Source organism: Molothrus ater, chromosome 14 (genome assembly GCF_012460135.2).
Source record: "Molothrus ater isolate BHLD 08-10-18 breed brown headed cowbird chromosome 14, BPBGC_Mater_1.1, whole genome shotgun sequence".
Taxonomy (NCBI): domain Eukaryota; kingdom Metazoa; phylum Chordata; class Aves; order Passeriformes; family Icteridae; genus Molothrus; species Molothrus ater.
In genome coordinates this window covers 19,219,375-19,242,623 of record NC_050491.2, presented here as the reverse complement: position 1 = coordinate 19,242,623, position 23,249 = coordinate 19,219,375, and the positions used below count along the sequence as shown (strand labels likewise).

General features: G+C 50.6%; 1 protein-coding gene across 4 annotated transcripts in view; it reads right to left on the bottom strand.

Annotated features, from left to right (window-relative positions):
- Window positions 1-692: 692 nt before the first annotated feature.
- MCF2 (MCF.2 cell line derived transforming sequence) overlaps window positions 693-23,249 on the bottom strand; it is a 52,208-nt gene continuing 29,651 nt past the window's right edge. For 2 of the 4 annotated variants that reach the window (XM_036401883.2, XM_036401885.2), the window contains 20 exons: window positions 22,504-22,695; window positions 21,106-21,297; window positions 19,962-20,133; window positions 17,337-17,425; window positions 16,670-16,758; window positions 16,379-16,445; window positions 15,640-15,755; window positions 15,454-15,523; window positions 15,065-15,157; window positions 14,675-14,767; window positions 13,575-13,700; window positions 12,609-12,830; window positions 10,820-10,912; window positions 10,456-10,534; window positions 9,881-9,947; window positions 8,908-8,999; window positions 8,720-8,832; window positions 8,351-8,463; window positions 6,864-6,964; window positions 693-2,551 (listed from right to left, as the gene is read on the bottom strand). In XM_036401883.2, coding sequence (XP_036257776.1) covers window positions 2,511-2,551; window positions 6,864-6,964; window positions 8,351-8,463; window positions 8,720-8,832; window positions 8,908-8,999; window positions 9,881-9,947; window positions 10,456-10,534; window positions 10,820-10,912; window positions 12,609-12,830; window positions 13,575-13,700; window positions 14,675-14,767; window positions 15,065-15,157; window positions 15,454-15,523; window positions 15,640-15,755; window positions 16,379-16,445; window positions 16,670-16,758; window positions 17,337-17,425; window positions 19,962-20,133; window positions 21,106-21,297; window positions 22,504-22,695 — 2,220 coding nt within the window. In that variant the 3' untranslated portion in view covers window positions 693-2,510. The remainder of the gene's footprint in view (window positions 2,552-6,863; window positions 6,965-8,350; window positions 8,464-8,719; window positions 8,833-8,907; window positions 9,000-9,880; window positions 9,948-10,455; window positions 10,535-10,819; window positions 10,913-12,608; window positions 12,831-13,574; window positions 13,701-14,674; window positions 14,768-15,064; window positions 15,158-15,453; window positions 15,524-15,639; window positions 15,756-16,378; window positions 16,446-16,669; window positions 16,759-17,336; window positions 17,426-19,961; window positions 20,134-21,105; window positions 21,298-22,503; window positions 22,696-23,249) is intronic. The other 2 variants (XM_036401884.2, XM_054516297.1) reach the window with 2 other exon arrangements.

Here is a 23,249-nt window from a genome sequence, read left to right as displayed (position 1 = left end):
AAGTTGAGAGAATGCAATGAAAATGTGGTAATAAGGAAATAAAAAGGCCTCTAATGACCCCACGGCTGCATTTCTGAATGCACTGCTGCTGCTGGGGTGGGGTGAGTCCCCAAATCCTGAATGCAGAGGTTGGTGGATCAGCAGGGGGATGGATCACACATGTCCCAGGCCACTGTGCCACCAGCAGTGCCCACAGCTGGCACACAGCAGTGTGGGCAAGGGAAGCCCAGCAGGCACTGGTGCCCCAGCAGCACCCCAGGAGCCCATGAGGGAGGTGAACACACAGAGCAGTGCAGCCACAGGGCTCCCAAACAGAGCTTTTCACATGGAGGAGAGGCTGGGGACACCCTGACCCTGCTGGGATGGAGCCAGGGGACATTGGGGACACCCTGACCCTGCTGGGATTGATACAGGGGACACTGGGGACACCCTGAGCCAGGGCAGGCTGTCAGCAGCTGCTCTTTCAGACTTCAGTATGAGTGCTAAGGTGCCTCTCCCACTCTCATTGCCACTGCATCCAGCAAGAAACTAATTGGATCATCTGCCACTGCTTACCTTAAAATCAAAATGCATGTAAGAAGGTTTTAAGTTTTTCCAAGGAAATGAAATAAAACCAACACTGTGAGCACTTCTTTTCCCTCTGGAATTATAGCAGATGTGTATTTGAACAGAATAGCATATTCTCAGATGGATTTATTTAACAAGTTTTAATCTTTAAATATAGATTTAACACATTTTTACAGGTACATATACAATATAGTTCATTTAAACTTGCAGTCAGAGAAAATTCTCTACTGTAATTTATACATATACATGGAGAGCCTAGTTCAACAGCATACTCAGGGGAACATACCATGTGTGCAAAGTTTCAAATGTTAAAAACCTCAGACTGTACATTCAGATTTGCAGAACTTATCAACCTCATAAATTAATAAAAGCTTAGATTTAAAACTATGGAAGACAAAAAAGATTAAAATCATTCAATATGCCATGTGTGCTATGTTTCAGACAAATATTTACATTGTACCTCAAAATGTGTATTGTTACCACAAGAATTGTAACCACTATAAAGAGCCCCAACAGTAATTAAGACTTCCCCAGCTCATTAGTGCATTGTGATTGATTTGGAAGCAGAGGAACAGAGCCTTCAGTGGCTGCACAGCTCTGCACTGTGGCCCCAGTGAAGGGCCCGGGATGGGCTCTGGTGCTGCTCAGCTCAGGCTCAGCTGGTGCCGGCTCTGAGGGGCTCAGGGCTCACCCAGTCCTGCAGGAGCAGCCACGGGGGGCTGGGAGCCCCAGGCCACCCCAGCCAGCAGCTCAGCAACTGCTCCACACAACAACAGGCACTAAACAAACCCAGCACGCTCCGACCGAACCTGGGACTGTCCACGGACCAGCTCACAAATCAAACTCAGATCATAAAGGTCCCCCTTTAGTCCATGGAATAAACATTTCCTTTGGCTGGGGCAGAGCAAACTCACTACTGCATGCACACCATTAACCCTGCTCTCCACACACTCAGGTGCTCTTTGCACACAGCTGCTTCAAAGTTCAAACCACCTGTACCTACCTATGTTCTACAAAAGCAAAACTAGACAAAGAAACACAAAATTAAATTATCAGTCTCCAACATTCTTTTTCCCTTCTCAAAAATTCAATAGATACATTATTGTTAAAGATGCTGAAAAAGTCTTATCACAAGAACATCCTTAGTGCAAACATGGACATTTAGCTTGGATTTATGGCACGTGTTCCAAAGGTACCTACATTAATGTAAACTTCAACACTTGCTAGATACAGGTTTCAGCCCTGGGACGCTTTGGGACCCTAAGTGATTGGTGACAACCCTGAGGTGTCAGTCTGACCTGACCCAGACCTCACCGAAGTCAGGGAGGCTGACTGCAGTGGGCTGGAGTCAGACCCTAAGTGCAAAAAGAGGATCTTTGTGTTATTGCTTCCTCACGTGGAGTCAGCCAGATGATGCTCCTACAGAACATTACATTCACATAGCTGAAGCAGATATTTAACAAAAATCCACCCATAAAATCAATTAAGCAGGACATACAGCTTCTTGGTTTGGTTTTTTTTTTTCTTTTTGGTTTACCAAAACTCAACTCTCGTTTGCAACTTCAACAGTTGTCAGCTAGTAAGTAGGCAAAACCTACTTCAACCTGCAGAGGAGATTTCAAGCATCTAAACAAAGTGTCAGGAAACTGTAGTGTACTTCTCTGATGAAACATGATGTATGTCATGGAAAAACAGCAGGAAAAATGAATAAAATACCACAATTTCCACAGGCAAAAAAAACCAAAGAGCAGAGAATGGCTTCCTTTATGAGCATGAGAAGCTGCTTAGGACCCCGGTCCCACTCAGTGCAGATGAGGCTGTGGAGGTCTGTGAATGTGATGAACAGGACAGGACAGCTCCAACTACTGTGCTATTTCTCTGTAACACTGAGCTGAGAGCCTCCAAAGAGCATCGGAAATGGATGCTGCTAGTTCACCCTCAATTCAAGGGGAACTAAACTTTCTGGTGTTACACAGGGCAGCATCTATAAAGTAATGGAGAATGGTGTTAATATTAAAGCATCTTATTCCAAGAAAGACATTGTTCCCCGTAATCATGTAACATTTGTATAACAGAAAAAAAAAATAAATGCACTCCTGCATTTCTCCCTAAAAGCTGAACTCCCACTGGCATCAGTGAGAGCCTTGACTAAGGCAGGACCACAGGGTTTGAGTCATTTCCATCATCTATCACTTCATTATCACAGCAAGGCCAGCTGAAATCTTCTCCAGGCTCTTTATTCTGTCAGGCTGGAGATGGTTTCTGGGTTACTAAAGAGCTGCAGGGCGGAGGAGAGACCCTGCTTTATGCTTCAAAGGCTAAAAACAATCAGCATTGCCTCTAAGGGACCCTGAGTGGACACAAGAGCCTGTGGCTGCAGTCACTGAGGGTGAGAGGGGCAGGGAAGGAGCTGTGCTGCAGCTGCCAGCTGTGGTGGCACCGCAGCCAGAGCGTGGGCACAGCTGGCACCTTCCAGCCAACATGGCACAGCAGCCCTGCCAAAGCTCCAGCAACACACAGGAACAGCTGCCCAGGGAGGTGCAGAGTGGCCAGGGGCACAGAGATCCCCAGGGATTGTCCAGGGGACACAGGACAATCCCCAGGCATTGTCCAACAGAGATACAGGACAATCCCAGTGCCCAGGGGACACAGGACAATCCCCAGGCATTGTCCAACAGGGACACAGGACAATCCCAGTGCCCAACAGGGACACAGGACAATCCCAGTGCCCTGCCCAAGGGGCACAGGACAATCCCCAGGCATTGTCCAACAGGCACACAGGACAATCCCAGTGCCCTGCCCAGGGGACACAGGACAATCCCAGTGCCCAGGGGACACAGGACAATCCCCAGGCATTGTCCAACAGGCACACAGGACAATCCCAGTGCCCAGGGGACACAGGACAATCCCAGTGCCCAGGGGACACAGGACAATCCCCAGACATTGTCCAACAGGGACACAGGACAATCCCAGTGCCCTGCCCAGGGGACACAGGACAATCCCCAGGCATTGTCCAACAGGCACACAGGACAATCCCAGTGCCCAACAGGGACACAGGACAATCCCAGTGCCCTGCCCAACAGGGACACAGGACAATCCCAGTGCCCTGCCCAACAGGGACACAGGACAATCCCCAGGCATTGTCCAACAGGCACACAGGACAATCCCAGTGCCCTGCCCAGGGGACACAGGACAATCCCAGTGCCCTGTCCAACAGGGACACAGGACAATCCCAGTGCCCTGCCCAAGGGGCACAGGACATGCAATCTCAGTCCTTCAGGCCCTGCCAGCTGGGGGGAACCTCTGCTCAGCTTTATGGCATGGAGAGCAGGCACAGGGGATCCCCCTGAGGCTTGGAGGAGAGCATTTTGGCAAGCAGGATGTTAAATAAACTAGGAGAGGGTCTGGCACGTGCAACAGGGGCCTGTGCCCACCTTAAATCACCAGAATGGCTTGGGCAGGGCGAGAGTTCAAAAGGAACCTGGTTCCAAGCCCTGCAGTGCAGCTGAGAGGTGAGAGCCTCCTCCTGGCTGGCACAGACCTGCCAGTGCTGCCCTCTGTGACCCTGGCACACTGCCCGCCAAGGCACACGCAGAAATGCTTTGTCCGCTGCTCCTGTGCACAAGGGGAGTTGGGATTGTAATGCTGGAGCCCCAACCTTCCCTGACACGAGGAGACAATCTTGCATCCCCGTGTTAATTCATGGAAAAGGCAATGCCTGGCCACCTGCAAGGCAGCTGCAATCACCAACACATGGGTGAGCCTCAGCAGCAGTCACATTCTGAGTATTGCTCTTTCTGAGCTCAGTCCTCTCCAAATATTTTTCATTTTGAGCTCTGCATGTTACCACCTGCAATACAAAACTGCTCCTTCATCATGCACATTAAAGAAATCCACCATGGGTTTGCAGAGCAGAGAGAATAAATCTGTCTGGAAGAAAGCAGCAAGGACTAATCTCACAACTTATAGCTGGAGGCACAGCAGAAGGAAAACTCATTTCCAAAATGATCTCCAAGCCAGCCGCCTTCCTCCCAGAGAACTCATGGCTCATATCCAGGCCAAGATTTACAAGAGGACCATGGATTTGCAAAGCTGAGAAGTGAAGCATTGACCAAATACCCCCTCTGCTAACTTAAAATGGACAGCAAAGAGTTCCCTGTAACTTCATGATGATCTGTATTGGCTCAACACTGGAATCATTAGCAGGAGGGGAGAGGAACAGCTTGTGGGCATGCAGGAATCAGCCATCCTGTGGTGGGCCACAGGATAAATCCAAGGAGAAATGTGAAGGCAAGGCAACCATTTATTCTATTCAGCTAAAGGCTTTGCCCTGAAAAAAATCCCAAACCCCAGATTTGTGTGAATTCTGCTGTGAAATTCTGTGACTGGCCACAGAGTTTTAATTAGGGGAAGCTGGAGCTGAGCAGTAAGACAGGCAGTGCCCCCACAAATGCCAGAAGTGCCTCTCCCCCAGCCCTGAAGTGACTCCAGCAGGCCCCAGGCTCCCGGGGTCCCACAGTGTTAATCCAGTTTACATTGCTGGCAGGCAAAGCAGCAGCTCAGGGAGGGATCTGAGGCTGCTCCTGCCCCTGCCTGGCTCCACCAGCCCGGCTGCCTCATCTCCTCTGCTGACTGGAGCAAGAGCTCCATCTCCTGAGCAGCGGGAAAGAGCCCAGCCCAGACAGCCCAGAGTCACTGCAGGGTGAAGGGACCAGCCCAGGGTAAAGGCAATTGCTGAGTGCAGAAGAACTGCATGAAAATCAATTTTCAGAGTGCAAGTTGCTTATGGCTGGAAGGACACAGTGCTGGGAAGCTCTAGGGATAGCTCTAGGAAATGGCAAGAGGACATCCTCCATCATCCCCCAGTAGCTCCTGGTGTGTGTAAGGTTAGAATCATGCCTTGGGACTGCAGGCACCATCAGAAGCAGCAAACAGAACAGTTACCCCCACAGGGAAAACAGAGCCCCAGTGCTCTCAGAGCCTGGGACAGGGCTCAGGAGTACCTGGGCAGGGGGGTGGGACTCACAGGAGGCATTTTCTGTGCAATTCCCCTCACTTTGTACTCAGCAACTTTATAAACCAGTCCAGAGCTGACAGTCTCTAGGTTTTTGGGGTTATGACCACTGACAATGCAAACCAGGGTTCAAAGTTTCCCAGCACCTTTTTTGAAATGCATCCTCAGATGGAAAACCCTTCTGCATAGGACCTGCTGAGATGGGGTAGGTATACATGGAGAGAAGATCAAGGGAGCCCTAACTGCAGGGTGCCAGTAAACTCCGAACAGTGGTTAGCAAAGTACCCCTTACAGAAAATCAGCAAACCTTCAACCGGTGAGATTTGACTGCCCTGCAACAAAGGGGATAAAAATACCTTCCTGCATAGGAAGGATTTCACTGAAATACACCAAAAAACCATCAAGAGCTGGCTGGAATTCTGAGCCTCTCAGATGGCTTCCTTCACCTTCATCAAAAAATGTATTCTGACAGAAAGAATTATTTAAAGAGAAATCTCCTTGCAAGATTTGCTTCACACACTTATAGCTAGTAATTTTAATTTTTTTTAATGGACTAAGTCTCTGTGGGCTTCCTGAGCTGTTCCATCTCCAGCCCTGGTGTCCCATTTCAGAGGACAGCGTGGTGATGAGGCAACACATGGAGCAGTGACATGGCAAGGGCAACAGGCTGCTCTTAAGGCATTTTCTTGTGTCATCTCTTATGCTTCCCTGTCTATTGCTATGTACAGTTACAGCTAGAAAATGAGAACTCCAAGCCTTTGGCTGAAACCTGTTTATAATGAACTTTCTCTAAGGGCGGATGAACCAGCAGGCAGCAGTGAGGGCAGGAGTGAGGCAGCAGGGAGGAAGTGTTGCCTTAGAGTGCTGGGGTCAGGCCACGGTGTCCTTAGCAGCAGCAGGAGGAGGAGATTTGGCTTAGGTACCTCCTGCTCCCACAGGAGGGTGTGAGCTACAGCAGGGAGGAGGAAAACAGTCCTGGAATCCCTGGTCAGACTCCGTCTCTTCTCCCCGGTCTTCTACCCAGTGCTCTTGCAATGAAATCTATGTTTTTAAATGCTTGGTTTTAATTTACTCGTGCCTAAAGTCTCAGAAACATCTTAAATAAACAAACCAAAAAAGCTTAATTTACTACTTTTGCAGGCTTTTTGGAATAGCTGCTTGCTTTCCTATTTTTCCAGCAGAGGCATAAGCAGCCAGATTTAGTAGATCAAGTGTAATGCAAATGGCTTAAAAGACCCGGTTTGAGCTATGGGATATTTCTGCTAGGCGTGCTATCAAATACCTGCAACTTTGGCATTCCGAAACCTGCAGTCCCCGACTACAATCTGCAGGCTGTGCACGGGGATCCAGCCTTCTTTTCTTCTGTTGAGGTTCTTCACCAGCCTTGGGACGACAGCAGCATTAGGAACAGAAGCCAACCCACCCAAAGCAGCTTGGGGAGGCACACAGCTGGGGCTGCAAGCAGCAGTTTGCCCCAGGCAGGGAAGCATTTTAACAGGGCCTGGCCACGTGCTTAAAGCATTCCTCCCACCTCAATTTAGGAACCCCATTTAAAAGCCTACACCTCTGTAGACAATGGAGAAGAACAGGACTCCCTCTCAAGTCATCCTGCCCGAGACCTCCAGAGATGCCAGCTCAGGGAATCTGGCGACTGAAGGAGTTAAGGGCAATTATTTTTCTCACTCCTCTGCCATTTAGACCAGTAGGATGATTTTAGCCAGGGTACTGTAAGTAAATTCAAGCCAAGATTTAGGCAGCTGGAAATACTCATGCTCATAAGTGACAACCCTCTGTCTCACTCATGCAGTGAAATTTGTGCTAACAGAAAGCTTGGTGTGAGAAATCTCTGACTGGCACTGGCTAGAGCCCCTAGGAGAGGCGAACTTTCAGCAAACCTGAGGTGCTTTGAATCTGCTTTGGTAACAACACACTGAATTCTTCAAAATGCACTGGGACTAGATGATCCTTGCAGATCCCTTGCAATTGAAATATTCTATTTTATCCTGTTCTGATTTCCCTTGAAGTGCAGGGGCTGCAGCTCTCAGCCAGGAATCCTGCACAGGGCATTGACATCTGTGCATCCTGCACAAACCTGACCCAGGTTCCTGCCAGCATCACCCTTCCCACACCCCAAACAGGACTTTGGCACACTGGGCTCCCTTGGGCTGGCTGAGAGCTGCTCAGAACCATCCTGGAAAGGGAAGAGCCAGAACACTCAGCCAAACTGCTGTGAGCCTCAGGAGGGTCCAGCAGGCCCAGGGGGGTTCCCAGGGGATCCTCCCAGCCCCAGAAGGGAGGCAGCTCTGAGGTGTTCCTCTGTGAGCCTTTACAGCTTTACACACAGCAGAAACAGTCTGCAGCCATCCCCAGTGTAGGGAACCCTCCTACAGCTGTCTGAGGGAGGCAAACACCCTGCAGTCACTCACTGTGGCTGTCAGTAACCCCAGAGGGACACAGCCTGGAGCTGAGCTGGGACGGACAGAGGGAAGCACCATCTGAAGTGGGGACAGCATAGCAAGAGGGGCTGAGAAGGTGTTGGGAAAACCCAGCTCAGGCAGAGACCCATGGCCAGGGGAGTCCTGACTCATTTCCCCAGGCCATGCCAGCGGGGATGGGTCTGGTCTTGGCAGGAGAATAAATTCTCCACTTTCTGGAATGGCCTAAAGCTCAGCCAGGAGCTGCAGTCAGTGTATCACCAGGCAAGTGACATTTCAAGGGACTGCCCTGCAGGCTCCTAGAGATAAGGCAAAGTCATCCTGAAATACCTACCACTGTCCCTCACCATCTTCATGCAAGAGCTGAATTTCATCCCCGTTTTTCACCAGCAGGTCCTCTGATCCTCTCCTCTTGCAGTCTGCAAGGGCTTTGTACTTTCCTGGAGACTGTGGCAGAGAGAAAAGCTTGCATTATTATTTAGCTGCATTTCATATCATGCAGCTGTGAGTCTGACTGCTGCAGGGAACGTGGCAGAGCCCTGCCAGCCACCTGAATCAGGATTATTCAAGAAACTCTGTCTGAGACATCGTCTCATTGCCCACACTGAGGTATGGAATTTCTGAGGGACATGGCCAAGACACAAGCGTTATCAGTGAGGGAACAGGCAGAGGGAGCCCCCAGATGGGCTGCCCCATCACCTACCAGCTGGGTGCCCTCCTCCTCCTCGGTGTCCGAGCAGTTGGACAGCTCCTGCTGGCCCGCCCACTCCTCCAGCCCCTCGCAGATCTCCAGGGACTGGGACATTCCCGGCCAGCCTGCAACACACCTGGGGCTCAGCCTGAGCCCAGCAGCCCCAGAGAGGCCCCGAGGGGAGTAGAAAGGGGCCCTACCTCTGTGGGGTTTGTTCTGGGGGGACAGCAGCACCGGGCTGGTGCGCTCCGAGTCGTTCTCCTCCGAGCTGATGGAGGCTCTCTGCTGCTTCCTGAGGGGGCAAGAGAACAGAATCAGGCCCAGCTTTACTTCCCCAGTGAGCACCAACCCCACGAGGGTTTGTTAAACAGGGCCAGAAACAATCCTGGTAGCCCTCAGTGTAGGTTTGACCTCTCAGTGTAGGTTTCTGTGAAGATTAAGGACTTAGTGCCCAGTTCCCAATCTTTTTGGGAGGGGAATGAAGCTGCTGCAGTGTCTCTGCCCTGAATGAGAGCCCTGTCTCTGCTCTGCTCCATCTGCAGAGGGGCTGCAGCTCAGGCTCAGCCAGGCTCAAGGGTGTCCCTGCAGAACCTGTCCCCAGGCCATGGGCACCAAGGGTGAGCAGCAGCACAGCCCTGCTGTCCCCTGCCCAGGACAGGGACAGGGCCAGCAGCAGCACAGCCCTGCTGTCCCCTGCCCAGGACAGGGACAGGGACAGGGCCAGCAGCAGCAGCACAGCCCTGCTGTCCCTCCTCAGGACAGACACAGGGACAGCAGCAGCACAGCCCTGCTGTCCCTCCCCAGGACAGACACAGGGACAGGGCCAGCAGCAGCAGCACAGCCCTGCTGTCCCCTGCCCAGGACAGACACAGACACAGGGCCAGCAGCAGCACAGCCCTGCTGTCCCTCCCCAGGACAGGGACAGACACAGGGACAGGGCCAGCAGCAGCACAGCCCTGCTGTCCCCTGCCCAGGACAGGGCCAGGGACAGGGCCAGCAGCAGCACTTCCCTGCTGTCCCTCCCCAGGACAGACACAGGGACAGGGCCAGCAGCAGCACAGCCCTGCTGTCCCTCCCCAGGACAGGGCCAGGGACAGGGCCAGCAGCTCAGGGAGGTGCTCCCCGATGGGAGGGCACCCAGCCCAGCCCAGGCCAGGCCAGGCCAGCACTCACCTGTCCCCCAGCTGGGAGGAGAGTGGGAGCTGCTCCGAGCACGAGCCAGGCTGCTGCTTCTCCCCTGCTGCAAGGGCAAACACAAATTCAAATCCAGTTCTCTACTGCAGCTGCCACACTTGAATCATTGCTTTAAAAATGAGACCTTTTGTACAACCCCAGTGGCTTCTGTTCAGAGGAAAACAGACCTATGGGCTCTTGGAAAGCACAGAGCTAATTATGATTAAGGTGGCATGTTAGCACAAACCCAACACTGAGCAGCACCATGAGATGCTCCCAGTTAGGCACCTGGTTTGTATCTTGCTGCATTAAACCTATAACAAATGGGAAATAATGCCCAAGGTAATGACAACCAAAAAATGTACTTCTGTGATTCATTTTCACACGAGCACCCAGTTTTTACTGCCCCAAGTTCTGTTATTTCCCTACAATGTAAGGCCTCACTCCAGCATTTTGCTACCAGGCCCTAAAAATTAATTCTCCAGAGAGAATTCGTGGACTTGAAGATCAGCAATGTGCCAATAGGAAAGCTTCTGCTGCAGAATGAAAGCCACAGAGAAATTGAGCAAATGTACCTTTTATAAGCTCTTGCTGCTTGAACAAAATTTTTCTTATTTCATTCAGCCATGCCATCTTCAGATCTACTGTTTGGGCCTGGAAGAAGAGAAAATTGTCTGAATTTTGAATTAAGAGTCATCCATTATAATGTAGGAAAAAATCTTACTTTTCTATGCTGTAATTATCTGAAATCCTCTTTTTCCCCAAAGCTACTACTAAATTTTAAACAGTCTTGATCTTTTAAAATTGATGATTCCCATTAGATCCAGGCAAGGCACAGTGGCAGTTGTAGAGCTATCACTACAAGCAGGAAGATCAATGGGACATTTTCTTCCCACAGCTCTGAGGATGTGCAAATACCCAGATTGTGAAGGGACAAACCTGCACCACATACACCTCCTCTCTCCCACTGTACCAGATCTCAAATTTCCGATGGTCGCCTTTCACATTCTCGGTTATCCCAACTGCATTCATCTGCAAATCCAAACAAACAGAAAATTAAACACACCCAGGAATGCAGACACTGGCAGCAAGTGAAACCTGTTTGCACTGAATTTAACATATTTCATCAATTTCAATTTACACAGCAGTTGGAAGTCATTATCTGTCCCATTCCTCCTGACTTCCTATCAGCTGCATTTTGGATGAGCTTTCCAAAACAAATCAATGGACCTTTGGGAACTTCATTTGGGAACCAGTGGAACCAACTGAAGCTTCATCTCAGCTGCCTCTTTCTGCACAGAACGTCTCAGATTTGGCATATGAAGATTTGTAAATACCTGACACGTTATAATACATGTTATTTTGTAAATATGTTACATGTTATAATACACATTATTTATCCACACTGATTATTTCTTTCCAAAAGCAGGGTTAATTTTTGGCATGCCCCAAGCCTGGCTTGCAGCTGAATGCTGCTTTACTCATCATCCCCATCCACTTCTGACAGTTTGGATGAAACACCAAAGGCCCAAATCCTTCAGGACCTGCACAGTGTGACCCACCTGAACCAAGCTCAAACCATGATTAGAGACAAGAAACTCTTCAGCAACAGGAGAGCTCTGCCCTCCCTCCTGAGCAGGCCATGAAGCTGAAAGCTGCTGTAGTACCTGACAGCACATGAACCATCCTCTCCCTCAAGGCAGGGTTTGCTGGCAATGATTCACTGATTAAGGGATGGCCAGAAATAGCTCCAGTATCCCACTTGCATGTCTTGGAACAGATGTAATAATAAAGGTATCATCTATCATAAATTATTCACGCAGACTGGATCAGACAAATCCACTATAAACACAAACAAACCCTTAGAAATAACATCTGTTCACCAGGGCTGTTCCTCCTGACAATGTGTGCGTGCCCAGGTCTGAAAGCCCTGGATGATTTACAGCACAGGTGCCATGGACAAATGTTCTGCTCCAAGGGATTCCCGTGGGGGTGCCCCTTGCCAGTGACAGGAGCAGGCACCAAGCTGCCCCTGACAGCACAGAAACTGGGGCTGGAACAGACCCCGAGACCGTCGAGTCCAACCATGACCCAGCACTGCCAAGGCCACACTGACCCTGTCCCCAGGTGCCACAGGCACAGGGCTTTAAACCCCTCCCGGGATGGGGACCCCCTGCCCTGGGCAGCTGTGCCAGGGCTGCCCACTCCTCATACCCCAGCTGAACCTCCTGGCACAGCTTGAGGCCATTTCCCCTTTGGAAAGCTGGATGAGGCTCCAGTTCGGTTTTATAAAAACTTAAAATTGCTGAAAGCTGTTGGAAGAGCAGCCTGGAGAGCCTCATCCATAGAGGCACTGCAATTCCCAGTTGTGTGCACCTTGTTTACCTCGGCAATTTATAGAGGCTCCTACAAAACTGCCCAGGCATCAAGACATTAGAAATTTTAGATGATCTACCATGATGATGCCCAGAACAAGTGCCAGGAAGAGACAGATTTAAGGTCTGTTCATCCAGGTTAGTGGATTTTAAAATTCCATTTCCTCCCCCGGCCAGGATTTACTGTCAGCTGTTGGATCACTGCACATCCCTGTGGGGCACCACAGCCCTCAGCAGCAGAAAACAAAGCCCATGTCAGAGAAAAAGCCCCTGGCTCTGCAGAATTACTGCTCTGCAGCATACATGGCTGTGTAAAACACCCTAAGGTTCATAACAAAAATAGAACCCCTTACTTTCAGAAAGTGCTTAAAGCTGTAAGATGAGGTTTTGTCATATCCATCTCCGTGCTCCTCTCTCTTCTTGCAGAAGACCAAGGCTTTCTCATACAGGAACAGGTGCCTCTGCATGGGCTTGAACCTGGCCAGATCCTTCATCTTTGTGGGCCCTTTTCGGTGTCCTGCCCAAACACTGAAAGATCCCTGCATCAATACCTTCCCCAGTTCGCTGAGGTCGCCCTGGGGAGAGCATGACAGACAAAAAGGAATGAAAAAGAGGTGAATTAAAATGTGAGAGGTCTCTCCAAACAATGCCAGGACACAGGGCCGGCTCTGCTCCAAGGCACGTCCCTCTAAGGATGGCTCTTCCTGGAAGGACCAGGGGATCCCTGGGATGATGGCCTGGTGCCAGGGGAGCACAGCTCTCGTGCAGGGCTGCAGCTGGCCTAGGAGGGCAGGAACTGGAAGGACTAAAAGGAACAGAAAACCATCCAGCCCCTAGGGAAGAGCATGTCAAGGGCTCTGGCTGCTTTAGTGGGACAGGGAAGTGAGATTTGAGCCTGCACTGAGGTACCAGGAGATGGAATTCTCCAGGAGGCCAGGCCTGGGATCAGCAGCTCCCCTGAAACCCTAGGAAATACAACCACTCCAATGGGGAAGGTTCAAACTCAGCCTCAGAGAGTCATTTATTAAATGCTGAATGGGAAATGCTACAGAAACAGCCCAGGAGAGCTACTAGGTCAGCCATGAGAACACAGAGGGTCACACTGGAAAAATACTCTAGAAAACCACAAGGTGGCAAAGTGTGGGCTCAGGATATCCCAAACCCTGAAATCAGATGGAGACTGTCACCTGTGAGGCTCCTGATCCCAAACCCCTGCACAGGCTCTCCTCTGGGCCAGCTCTCACACTCTGCACACCCTAACCCATGCCCAGAGCATCCCCAGCCCTGTGCCAGGGCTCTCTGTGCCCAGAGCTACTCACATCATATCCTGTGATTGAAATCTGATGCATGGAGTCATTGACTGACTTCAGCAAATCCAGCATTGCAACCAGAGCTTCTTGAAGTTCCTGAACTCCATCACAGCTCGTGCTGTACTTTAGCAGCTCCTGAAAATAGAAATGGGAGAGCACATGTTTGCACTTGAACAAAGCAGATTTTTCCACCTTGCCCGAAGTGTCCAATGCCCAGAAGTGACCCACACTGAGTTTCTTTTCTCATGTCCCTGGAAAAAAGGGCTCTCTCTGAAGCACAGTCAGGATGTGGTGGGGACAGGCCAGTGAGGGATGGCCTATTTTTAATGTTTCCTAAAGGATGGAGTGAGCACAGAGCAGCACCACATTCTGATTCCTCTGTGCTGTGTTTTCCTGCTTGGTAAGATATGACAAATGAGGCTGGGGTTTTCATCAGAGCCAACATGCCCTCAAAGGAGCTTGCAGCAGATGCCTGTCTTCAGACTGGCAGGCACAAGGAACAGAATTTATAAAACCCAGAGCCTTCGGGTCAGTAAATGGAGGACAGAATTTTACCACTGAGATGAAACTGGTTCCATTTCAGATCTCCTGTGCCCACCTACAGCTGCATGTATACTCATTCAGGAGGCTGGAAGGAGGTTCAGAAGCTACTACCCAAGTGTAACTCCTGCCTTACACAGTGAGAATAACTGCACTGCCCTGCCTCAGATGGGAACAATAAATGCACAAGATTTATCCACAAGAATAAATGCATTAAAGTTTACAGGTGCTATCAACACCCATGGAAAAGAGATGCAATAATTTATTTCATTCATGAGATCATCATGATCATCTCTGGCTCGGTTTTCTTACAAGTACTTCTGTAGTTCTGCATCTCTGAACAGATTCAAAGTCTTGCTCTCCTTAAGAACAGCCTGTCACAAGCCCCTGTTCCTTTTCCAGGTATGTGAACATTCATCTGCACTGAGAGGCAGTTCAGGAGAGGCCCAGACAAGCAGTATGTCACCCAAAGCTTGATGCTGATTTACAGGTCACCTCTAATTGAAAAACAGGAGATGTTTTCATGTACCCTCTCTGCTGATGGCCCTAGGAAGCAGAACGTGGCATACCTTCAGCAGGAGCTGGTACTTGGTCAGGCGCTGCACGGGTTTGAGCAGGTAGGAGTCCAGCCCCAGCTTGTGCTCCAACTTCCTTTGGCACTCCTGCAACACACAATCAGACCAAGTCAGTTCTGCACCATCTGCAAGCAGATATTCCAACAGCACAGCTGCGGGGTTTGATCACTTCAAAGGTTTCATGTCCAGGCGTTGAATGGTACCAACAACTAAAGAAATATGATAATTACATGCAAATTAACCTGTGGGTCTGCCCTGTACTCCTGGGGTACGAGAAACACCAGCATCTCCTTTTGTGAGCATTTTGTGAGCATTCTGCAGCACTGTGGGCTGTGAGGAGGCTGTCAGGACAAGGCAGTGCCCCAGGGGGTGGGAGCAGCTCACCTGGAAGAAGGAGCTCTCGGAGCACTGCCTCCACAGGGACTCGGAGCGGGGCTTGTTCTGGCAGTACTTCTCATACATCTGGAAATCCTCCCTCTGCAAGGCAAGCCACGGGGCAGGTCACCCTCAGGGACCAATGCTGCCAGGCCAGCACCCAGACCGTGTGTGCTTTCACCTCTGCTGCCAGCTTTAGTGTCTGCAAGTGACAGTCTGGGCGGAAAAAGCACAGCTGGGGTCACAGCTGGGGCTCTGCCGTCTCTGCTGGCCTGGCTGCTGGCGCTGAGGGCCAGGAGCCTCTCACCCCACCAACGTAACTGAGGCGTTGCAGAGTGTGACAGCCAGGAGAAAGCCTGGCCTTGGAGTCTGCTTTGAAGTGACGAGGATTCACCCACCCTGTCTAGGAAACAACATCCCACTCTCTCGGGCGCTCCCAGGCAGCTTTCCAGACTGTGCAGGAAAATCCTGCAAGAGATGGGAGAAGGGACAAGAAGCAGCAGTGAGCAGGGAGAGCTCTGGGGGTCCCAGCAGGGATCAGCCTGGAGGGAGGGAGGGAGGGAGGGAGGAGAGCAGCCCCATACTTGTTGTGGAAGTCGTAGATCTCGGGCATGTTTCCAAAGAGAACATCCTTCCTGTTCCTCAGCACGGGGGGCAGCAGGATCAGCATGGCAGGGTTATCCATCTCTGCTCTGTAGCCCTGCCAGTGAAAAGGGCTCTCACTTAGCTGCCATCTCCCCAAAGGCAGGTGAAAAGGGAACGTGAACAGACTTTCAATATGATCTCCCTGTTTCTGAGTGCAATATCCCTTTTATTCCCTGTTTTGGCCATCAGCAAGAGTTATTTTGGAATAAAGTAGTAATATCTAAAATGACAGCATGAGAAATCATGATCTGCTTTCTAAAGCAATGTGCTTCATACAGTCACCATTTCACAGTATTGAGACAGGATTCTCCAAGGATAAAACACAAGCTGCTTCCTTTTGTCTCCTAAAGGTAAAGGAAATTAGGGAACAGTCAAGAGAAACAGCTTTTTGTATATTTTACAGGCACTGCTCTGAGGCTAATTACCAGTGCTTTTGTGTACAAACAGAAGGGTTCTCCTTCACTGCAGATGAAAAGCTCATCCTGGCACCAACTGTTCCTGCAGATGCCTCCAGCAAAGAAAACCTAAGGAGCAAACTTGGGCATTTATGACTGGATTGGGATCTGTGAGACTGGTGGAAGGCTGCCCTGTCACACCTTGGCTCAGCCTGACAGTGGCAGGTGCCCTTCTGTACAAGTCACCAGGGCACAGCAATGGGAACCTGCAGAGCTCACTCACCGTCAGAACAGTGAACAGCTCCTCCACATACACCCTCTCTGTTTCTATAAGCTCGTTTATCACATGCCTAAAATGAAGAAAAAAATAGAAGTATATTATTGAGTGTCTATGAAAAGCCCCACAAGTGATGAGTGCAGTTCAAGGAGCCCAAACCATTGTGTGACCCTATTAATAACCAAGAGGTAAAAGCACAGGAGAGGACTCCTGGGTCAGGCTGCAGGAACAGGGATGGGGCAAGGATTGGGCAGAAACAAACATCCTTTAGGTGGTGTGAAGGGGCCGAGTGCTCACCCTTTCAGCACATCCAAGCTGTCCTCACTGTCTGAAATGAAGTACTGCAAGGAATTCCTCTTCTCCTGGTAGTCGTGCATGACCTCGATCTGGGGGGAAAAGGAGAAAGAAAAAAAGGGAAAAGGGAAAAAACCAAGGGGAAAGGGATGCACTGGGCAGAGCTCAGAGCTGCAGCAGGAGCCCAGCCCCGCTGCAGCTCCCTGGGGAAGGATGAAAGGTGCTTCCTTATAAAAACCTCTGGGCAGCAAACCTCAGAAGGGAATAACGTAATGGGGAGCAAAAAATTCCCAGAAATTACTCTGCTACATGAATCTGAAATACTGGTAACATAAGTCATTAGTGAGGAGGCCAGGGAACAGTTCCCACAGGGGAAATATCTATGCATGGGGATATTTCCTAATGCACACCTCTGTTATGTAAGAAATGACTTCAGGGAACAACACACAGAGAAATAGGTACCCAGATATTGTAAAATCAGTCAGGCCAGAGCTCAGGTGTTGGAGTAATCCAACTAAACCACAGGCATCCAAGGGTTTGGGTTTGCTTCAGTTTTTTAAAAGAAAAAAAGAAAATAAAGAGGGCACCTCCAAATCCAAAGTACACACAATCTTTAGAGCAGTTTCACTTTTTCCATTAAACTAACTCAGATTCCATGAATAATTTTTACCTTGCGAGAACTTGGAGTTTTTCTTGAAGTTTTCTTCCCAGGGAGAGAGAGATCAAATGAAAATTTCAAACTGGAATTAAAATCTACACCTTGGATAGAAGAAAGCAGAATTACATAATGTATATCTATGGTGAAGGGGATTCCTCAGACAGAAACGAAGAAGTCAGGAAGAAAAAGGGGACATACTTTAAGAACAAATAATTAGTTAGCTAGTACTAATAGCAGACTGACAAAATAAAGGGTATTTATCCCAAACAATACCGATTCCACATAGCACAGCCCTCGGTCATAAAGTACAAATATTTAGGAAAAACAAAATGCTCACTAAGGGAACACAGTAATCAAAACCTAACAAAGTCTCTGGAGCCTGAGCATATGATAACAGCAAAAACAATAAAAGCAAATAAACTACAAAAAAGAGCACCCCCTGCCAGGACACTGTTTTAAAGTCCTTTGATGAACACAGGGCAAGATGCTCAGCTGTAATAAACTGCTTCTCCATCTTGCACAAATGCATTGATACGGTCAGTAAATAACTGCAAGTTGCAATCGAGCTCCAGAGGTAAACTGGAAGCTCAAAAATAAAGCATCAGTCTCTGCAGTAGCTGTATGGCATCATTCAAACACTTTGTAAGGAAACCTGGAGATGCTGGAGGGGCAGCCTGCAGGGAGGTGAGCACAGCCTGGCCTTGCAGGCGTCACCTGAGAGCTCTGCCTGCTGCACACACAGCCCGGCCGCCCCACCACACCTGGGAGCACCCAAAGGAGGGGAGGACTTGCCAGAGGTCCTGCTCAGAGACTGCCCTGGGGCACTGCCTGGCACTGCCCTGGCAGGAAGGGCACACGGATTTGGGATGGGACATGGGCACCAGCTCCTCCTGCCAGAGGGACTCTGCTCCAGCACTGCCACAGCCTGCAGTGCCACTTCTGCACATCCCACCACACCTGAGGGCTCAGGTGGGACAGATTTACCCTTCCCTTCTCCCCACCCCCCAAACAAATGGTTTAAAAATTAGAACCACAATTCTCAGACAGGCTTCAAACCCAGGGCAAAGATAAAAGAGGAAGCATCTGTCCTCAGACAGAGACAGAGGGGGGAATGGGGCATAGAAACATAAGGAAGAAAGGAACAGAGACAAAATGATGTGCTCAGAGCTGGTTTGGTTTCCAGCCCCACCATAAAACACATCCATGTCAAAGCACTGCCAGCACAGCTCAGTGCCTCTGCCCATCAGCCCTGCAGCAGTTTGATGTTTGCTATCAAACAGACTCGATTAAAAAGCTCTCTTGTCATGACCTCTCCAAAGAGGAGCCTTTTGTCTTTGCCACCCTTGAGCCCTGCTCCAGGAGCAGGATTAATGCAGCACACCTGTGCTTTGCAGGTGACTGGTGCCTCTGCCAGAAACACCCGTGTCCCACAAAGGCATGGAAAAAGTTCAGCTGAGGGATGGTGCTCTCACAACAGCCACAGAGCTGGCCCCCCACTCACCCTGCTCTTTAGGTCAATAATTTGTCTTTGGCCCTCTCCTCTTTCTAGAAAGCTGGCAAAGCTGTGCTGGGTGAAATGGGGAATGCTCTAGTCTGGAGACTCAGAGCTTTTACTGATTGAGGAAAGGGCTTCAGAGGGTGATGTGCTTTGGAGAGGGTGGCATCAGCCTGCAAACAGGAAATCTGGGGTTTTTCACTGCACTGGCCTGCATCTTGAGGAGCTTCATTTCCCTCACTGCATCCAGCTTCATTCCCACCCCTCACTTGGCTATTTCCATGTCTCATTCCCTGAACTGAAGCTGCTTTTGCTGCTGTATGACACCTGCTAGAACTCACCATAACCATTATTTGTTAATTCATCATAAAACCCTTGTGTTAAAACACAAATGTTTAATTGATTTTATGTAGTCAGATCACTGAATTTAATATTCTGACATAATTTAGCAAGTCCCTGGTTGAAAATACATGGATGTTACTTTGGAATCTCTTTTAATTCTGCCTGCTACACTCAGGGCTACCAGGGATGAAAGTTTTAATGTTATCATTTAAAGCTAACATGGTGCCACATCCCATTACCAAAACCAAGGCAGAACATTCAGTGACCTCAGTTCAATGAAAATTTGTAACTTTATGGGCATTAATTATTCCACAATTGGGATTTAGGGAAGACACCCTGAAGGAATCAAAAGGAGTTAAGCATCCAGCTCATTTCTGCTCATGAGACTTGAGCTGCTCGTTTCTCCAAGCTCCTTTGCAAACATCAGTCTAACCTGGTGTCAGTTCCAGACAGCCCCAGAGAACAGGCAAGCCAATAAATTGATAAACCTTGCTCTTTTTTCCCTGTAGTATTAATTCACCAGTTTCCAGCCCAGCAGGATGCCAGTAACTGGAGGTGTGCACTACTTACAGCTCTTTTTTCACTGAGTAGGAACTGGAAATAAATAACAAGGAACCAGCTTCATCCTTCACACAGGTATGGGAGCACAAACACCGGGAAGTTCATAAATCCCCTGATATGTATTTAACACTCTCCAATAACTCTTTCTCTGCCAGCAAGGTTTAGTTAGCCTCTCAAAACCATCCTAAGCCTCACAGCAAAGTTACCAGCTGGAAATCCATAAGTGCAGGACGTTTTACCGTGCTTAGGAGAGAACAGGGGTGACTTGGCCCGGGGTGGGGTCTCTGGCCGAGGAGCCACGAGCTGCACGGGCCTCACGTGCTTGTCCAGCAGTCTCCTGAAGCAGCACTGCCTGCTCTCAAACATGCTGCGCACGCTGTCCAGCTTCCCCTGCACCGCCTGCACCTGGCCCTGCAGAGAGCCAGGGGAGCCACAGTCAGCACCAGCCCACCCTGACACAGAGCAGAGAGCCAAAGGGAGCCACAGTCAGCACCAGCCCACCCTGACCCATCACCAGCTTCACCTGCACTGCCTGCACCTGGCACTGCAGAGAGCCAGGGGAGCCACAGTCAGCACCAGCCCACCCTGACCCATCACCAGCTTCCCCTGCACCGCCTGCACCTGGCCCTGCAGAGAGCCAGGAGAGCCACAGTCAGCACCAGCCCACCCCATCACAGAGCAGAGAGCCAAAGGGAGCCACAGTCAGCACCAGCTCACCCTGACACAGAGCAGAGAGCCAAAGGAGCCACAGTCAGCACCAGCCCACCCTGACCCATCACCAGCTTCCCCTGCACCGCCTGCACCTGGCCCTGCAGAGAGCCAAGGGGAGCCACAGTCAGCACCAGCCCACCCTGACACAGAGCAGAGAGCCAGGGGAGCCACAGTCAGCACCAGCTCACCCTGACACAGAGCAGAGAGCCAAAGGGAGCCACAGTCAGCACCAGCCCACCCTGACACAGAGCAGAGAGCCAAAGGGAGCCACAGTCAGCACCAGCTCACCCTGACACAGAGCAGAGAGCCAAAGGGAGCCACAGTCAGCACCAGCTCACCCTGACACAGAGCAGAGAGCCAGGGGAGCCACAGTCAGCACCAGCTCACCCTGACACAGAGCAGAGAGCCAAAGGGAGCCACAGTCAGCACCAGCCCACCCTGACACAGAGCAGAGAGCCAAAGGGAGCCACAGTCAGCACCAGCTCACCCTGACACAGAGCAGAGAGCCAAAGGGAGCCACAGTCAGCACCAGCCCACCCTGACACACAGCAGAGAGCCAAAGGGAGCCACAGTCAGCACCAGCCCACCCTGAGCTGGCACAGGGCTGCCAGGGTGCCAGCACTGCCACACACCCCAACCCTGCTCCTCACTCCTCACTGGGGAACTGCTTACCTTCAGCTCAGGTGTCAAAACCGACTCAAAATCGTCCTGCAGGGCTTGGGGATCATAGTTCAAGTAGGATGAAGAGCTTTCAAGAAATCTTTCTATGTCCTGGAGTGCTTTCTGAGCGCCTTCTTTAGACTGGCACTTGTCCATCTGCTGGTTGGCAAGCAGGTAGGCACCTTCATCACAGCACTGCAGAGCCTGGGGACAGCACAGGGAGTGAGAGCCTCCAGGAACCCCCACTGGCACGAGGCCCTCATGAGAATATCACTGACTGGCCCTGGGTGCAGCCAGCAGCATCCCCAAGAGCTCAGCACTTACTGGTGTTTCAGCAGAAGGCACAAAGCCACACTTTGTCTGTAAGGTGACTGCAGCCCTCAGCTGTGCCTGCCATGAGGGCACAGGGATAAGCAGGTGTTTCTCTCTCCAGCTGGGAAAGCTGAAGTGGGCACTTTGCAGCCTACAGGGAGGCTGGCAGGTTTCTGAGGCTCAGTGCAGACCTGGACTGGGCTCACTGGCACACTGGGGTGTGTGTGTGATACTGGCACTCACACACTCAGGGGTAAGAGGATGCTCCAGCCAAGAACAACAGAGAATTTCCAGAGCTGTGAATGGGACAGGAGACATGGAGAGCAGGACCATGCTGTGCTCCAGCACGGCCCCAAGCCAGACCCCAGGCACCAGCCAGGCCTGCAAGGAGCCCAGGAGAGGCCCCTGTCCTGCAGGCTGAGGAACTGTGTCCCACAGATCAGCACAGTGCTGAAGTGGAGCACACAGAGAGGAAAAAGGAGCTCCCCAGTTCCCCGAAACAGGGAAATGGAACAGGGTCAAAATTCACTGTTTCTCTTAATTGGCCTCAAGCACATTACAGCCGTGTGCCTTCTGGCCTAATTAGCGTGAATTTCCCTAAATGAATATTTGATGCTGATTAAGATATCAAAGAGCGTTGGAGCCACATGACTCCACTTCCATGCTAGCACACAGCAGCTGTGCCTATCTACCAATCTGTCACCTCATTTCACACTCAGCCATGTTCGTTCTTAATAAATCCCTCAGAAAAAGGGGCAGGAGTTTATGTGAGAGCATCACCTCTGTCACACTGGGCAGGAAAACCTCCAAAGTCAGTCAATTCATGGATGTAGCATGAAAGCACCACCAAGAGCAGCAGCTGAGCTCGGTGCTCTGTGGAGATGCCCACCTCCTTCTGCTGCCCTCACAGCAGCAGCAGCAGATACCTGCGTGCTGACTTCCCCGCCAAGGGGCTCCCCCAGCCTCTGGGAACACCTCCCTACCATTAACTGTGAAGAAGAGCTGCAGACTCCAGATGCTTCCAGCCAAGAGGAGGGGCCAGCCCCATGGAGGAGCTCACCAAGCATCTCCTCAGAGCCCTGCGTGTCTGAACGGTACCTGCTGAAGGCGGCTGTGGAGCTCCAGGGTCCTCTGCAGGCGCAGCTGCTTCCTCTTGCCGTGCTCAGCCAGGAGGTCGCAGTGGTGCCGCAGCTCGTTGCACTGCTGGCAGATCAGGTTCAGGGCGTAGTGGTGGTTGGCTGCCAGCTGGTGCCCGTGCAGGATCACCACCTGAGCCTTCCCTATCAGCTCCTGCAGGAAGGGGAGAGCCCAGGCTGGCACACACACAGAAACGGTGCCAAAGTGCCCACACACACCAGGGTGCCCGCCCAGCTCACCAGGGCTCAGCCATGTAGGACTGAGCTCTTTGCTGAGAGTGACAAAATTACCCTTTGTCCCCTAAAAAGGAAATAAGCCCACAAGTTTCTCTCCTCTATTCAGTGAAAAGACACCTCACAGGGCCTGGGGGACCTCACCTCAAAGGTAAGGATAGCTAATTGGACAGAAGCCAAAAAGTCCCACCCAGGCAATTAAGTAGGAAAAGAAGAGAACAAAGAAACTAATGGATTTTGTGAAGTGTTCCACCAGGAGCAGGGACCTCTTGCACCTGGCTCAGTATTTCTGTTTGTTATTTTGCTTTTTATTAAACCTTTTTGTTTCCAACACTGCAACAGAAGCCATCCTGCTGATTTTTATGGCTCCAAGGGCAGCTGAGCTATTTTGGTGTGTTATAGGCCTCCAAGAGCTTATTAGACCCGGCTCAAAGAAGTTACTGAAACACAGCCACTCTTGGGGATGGCTGCCAT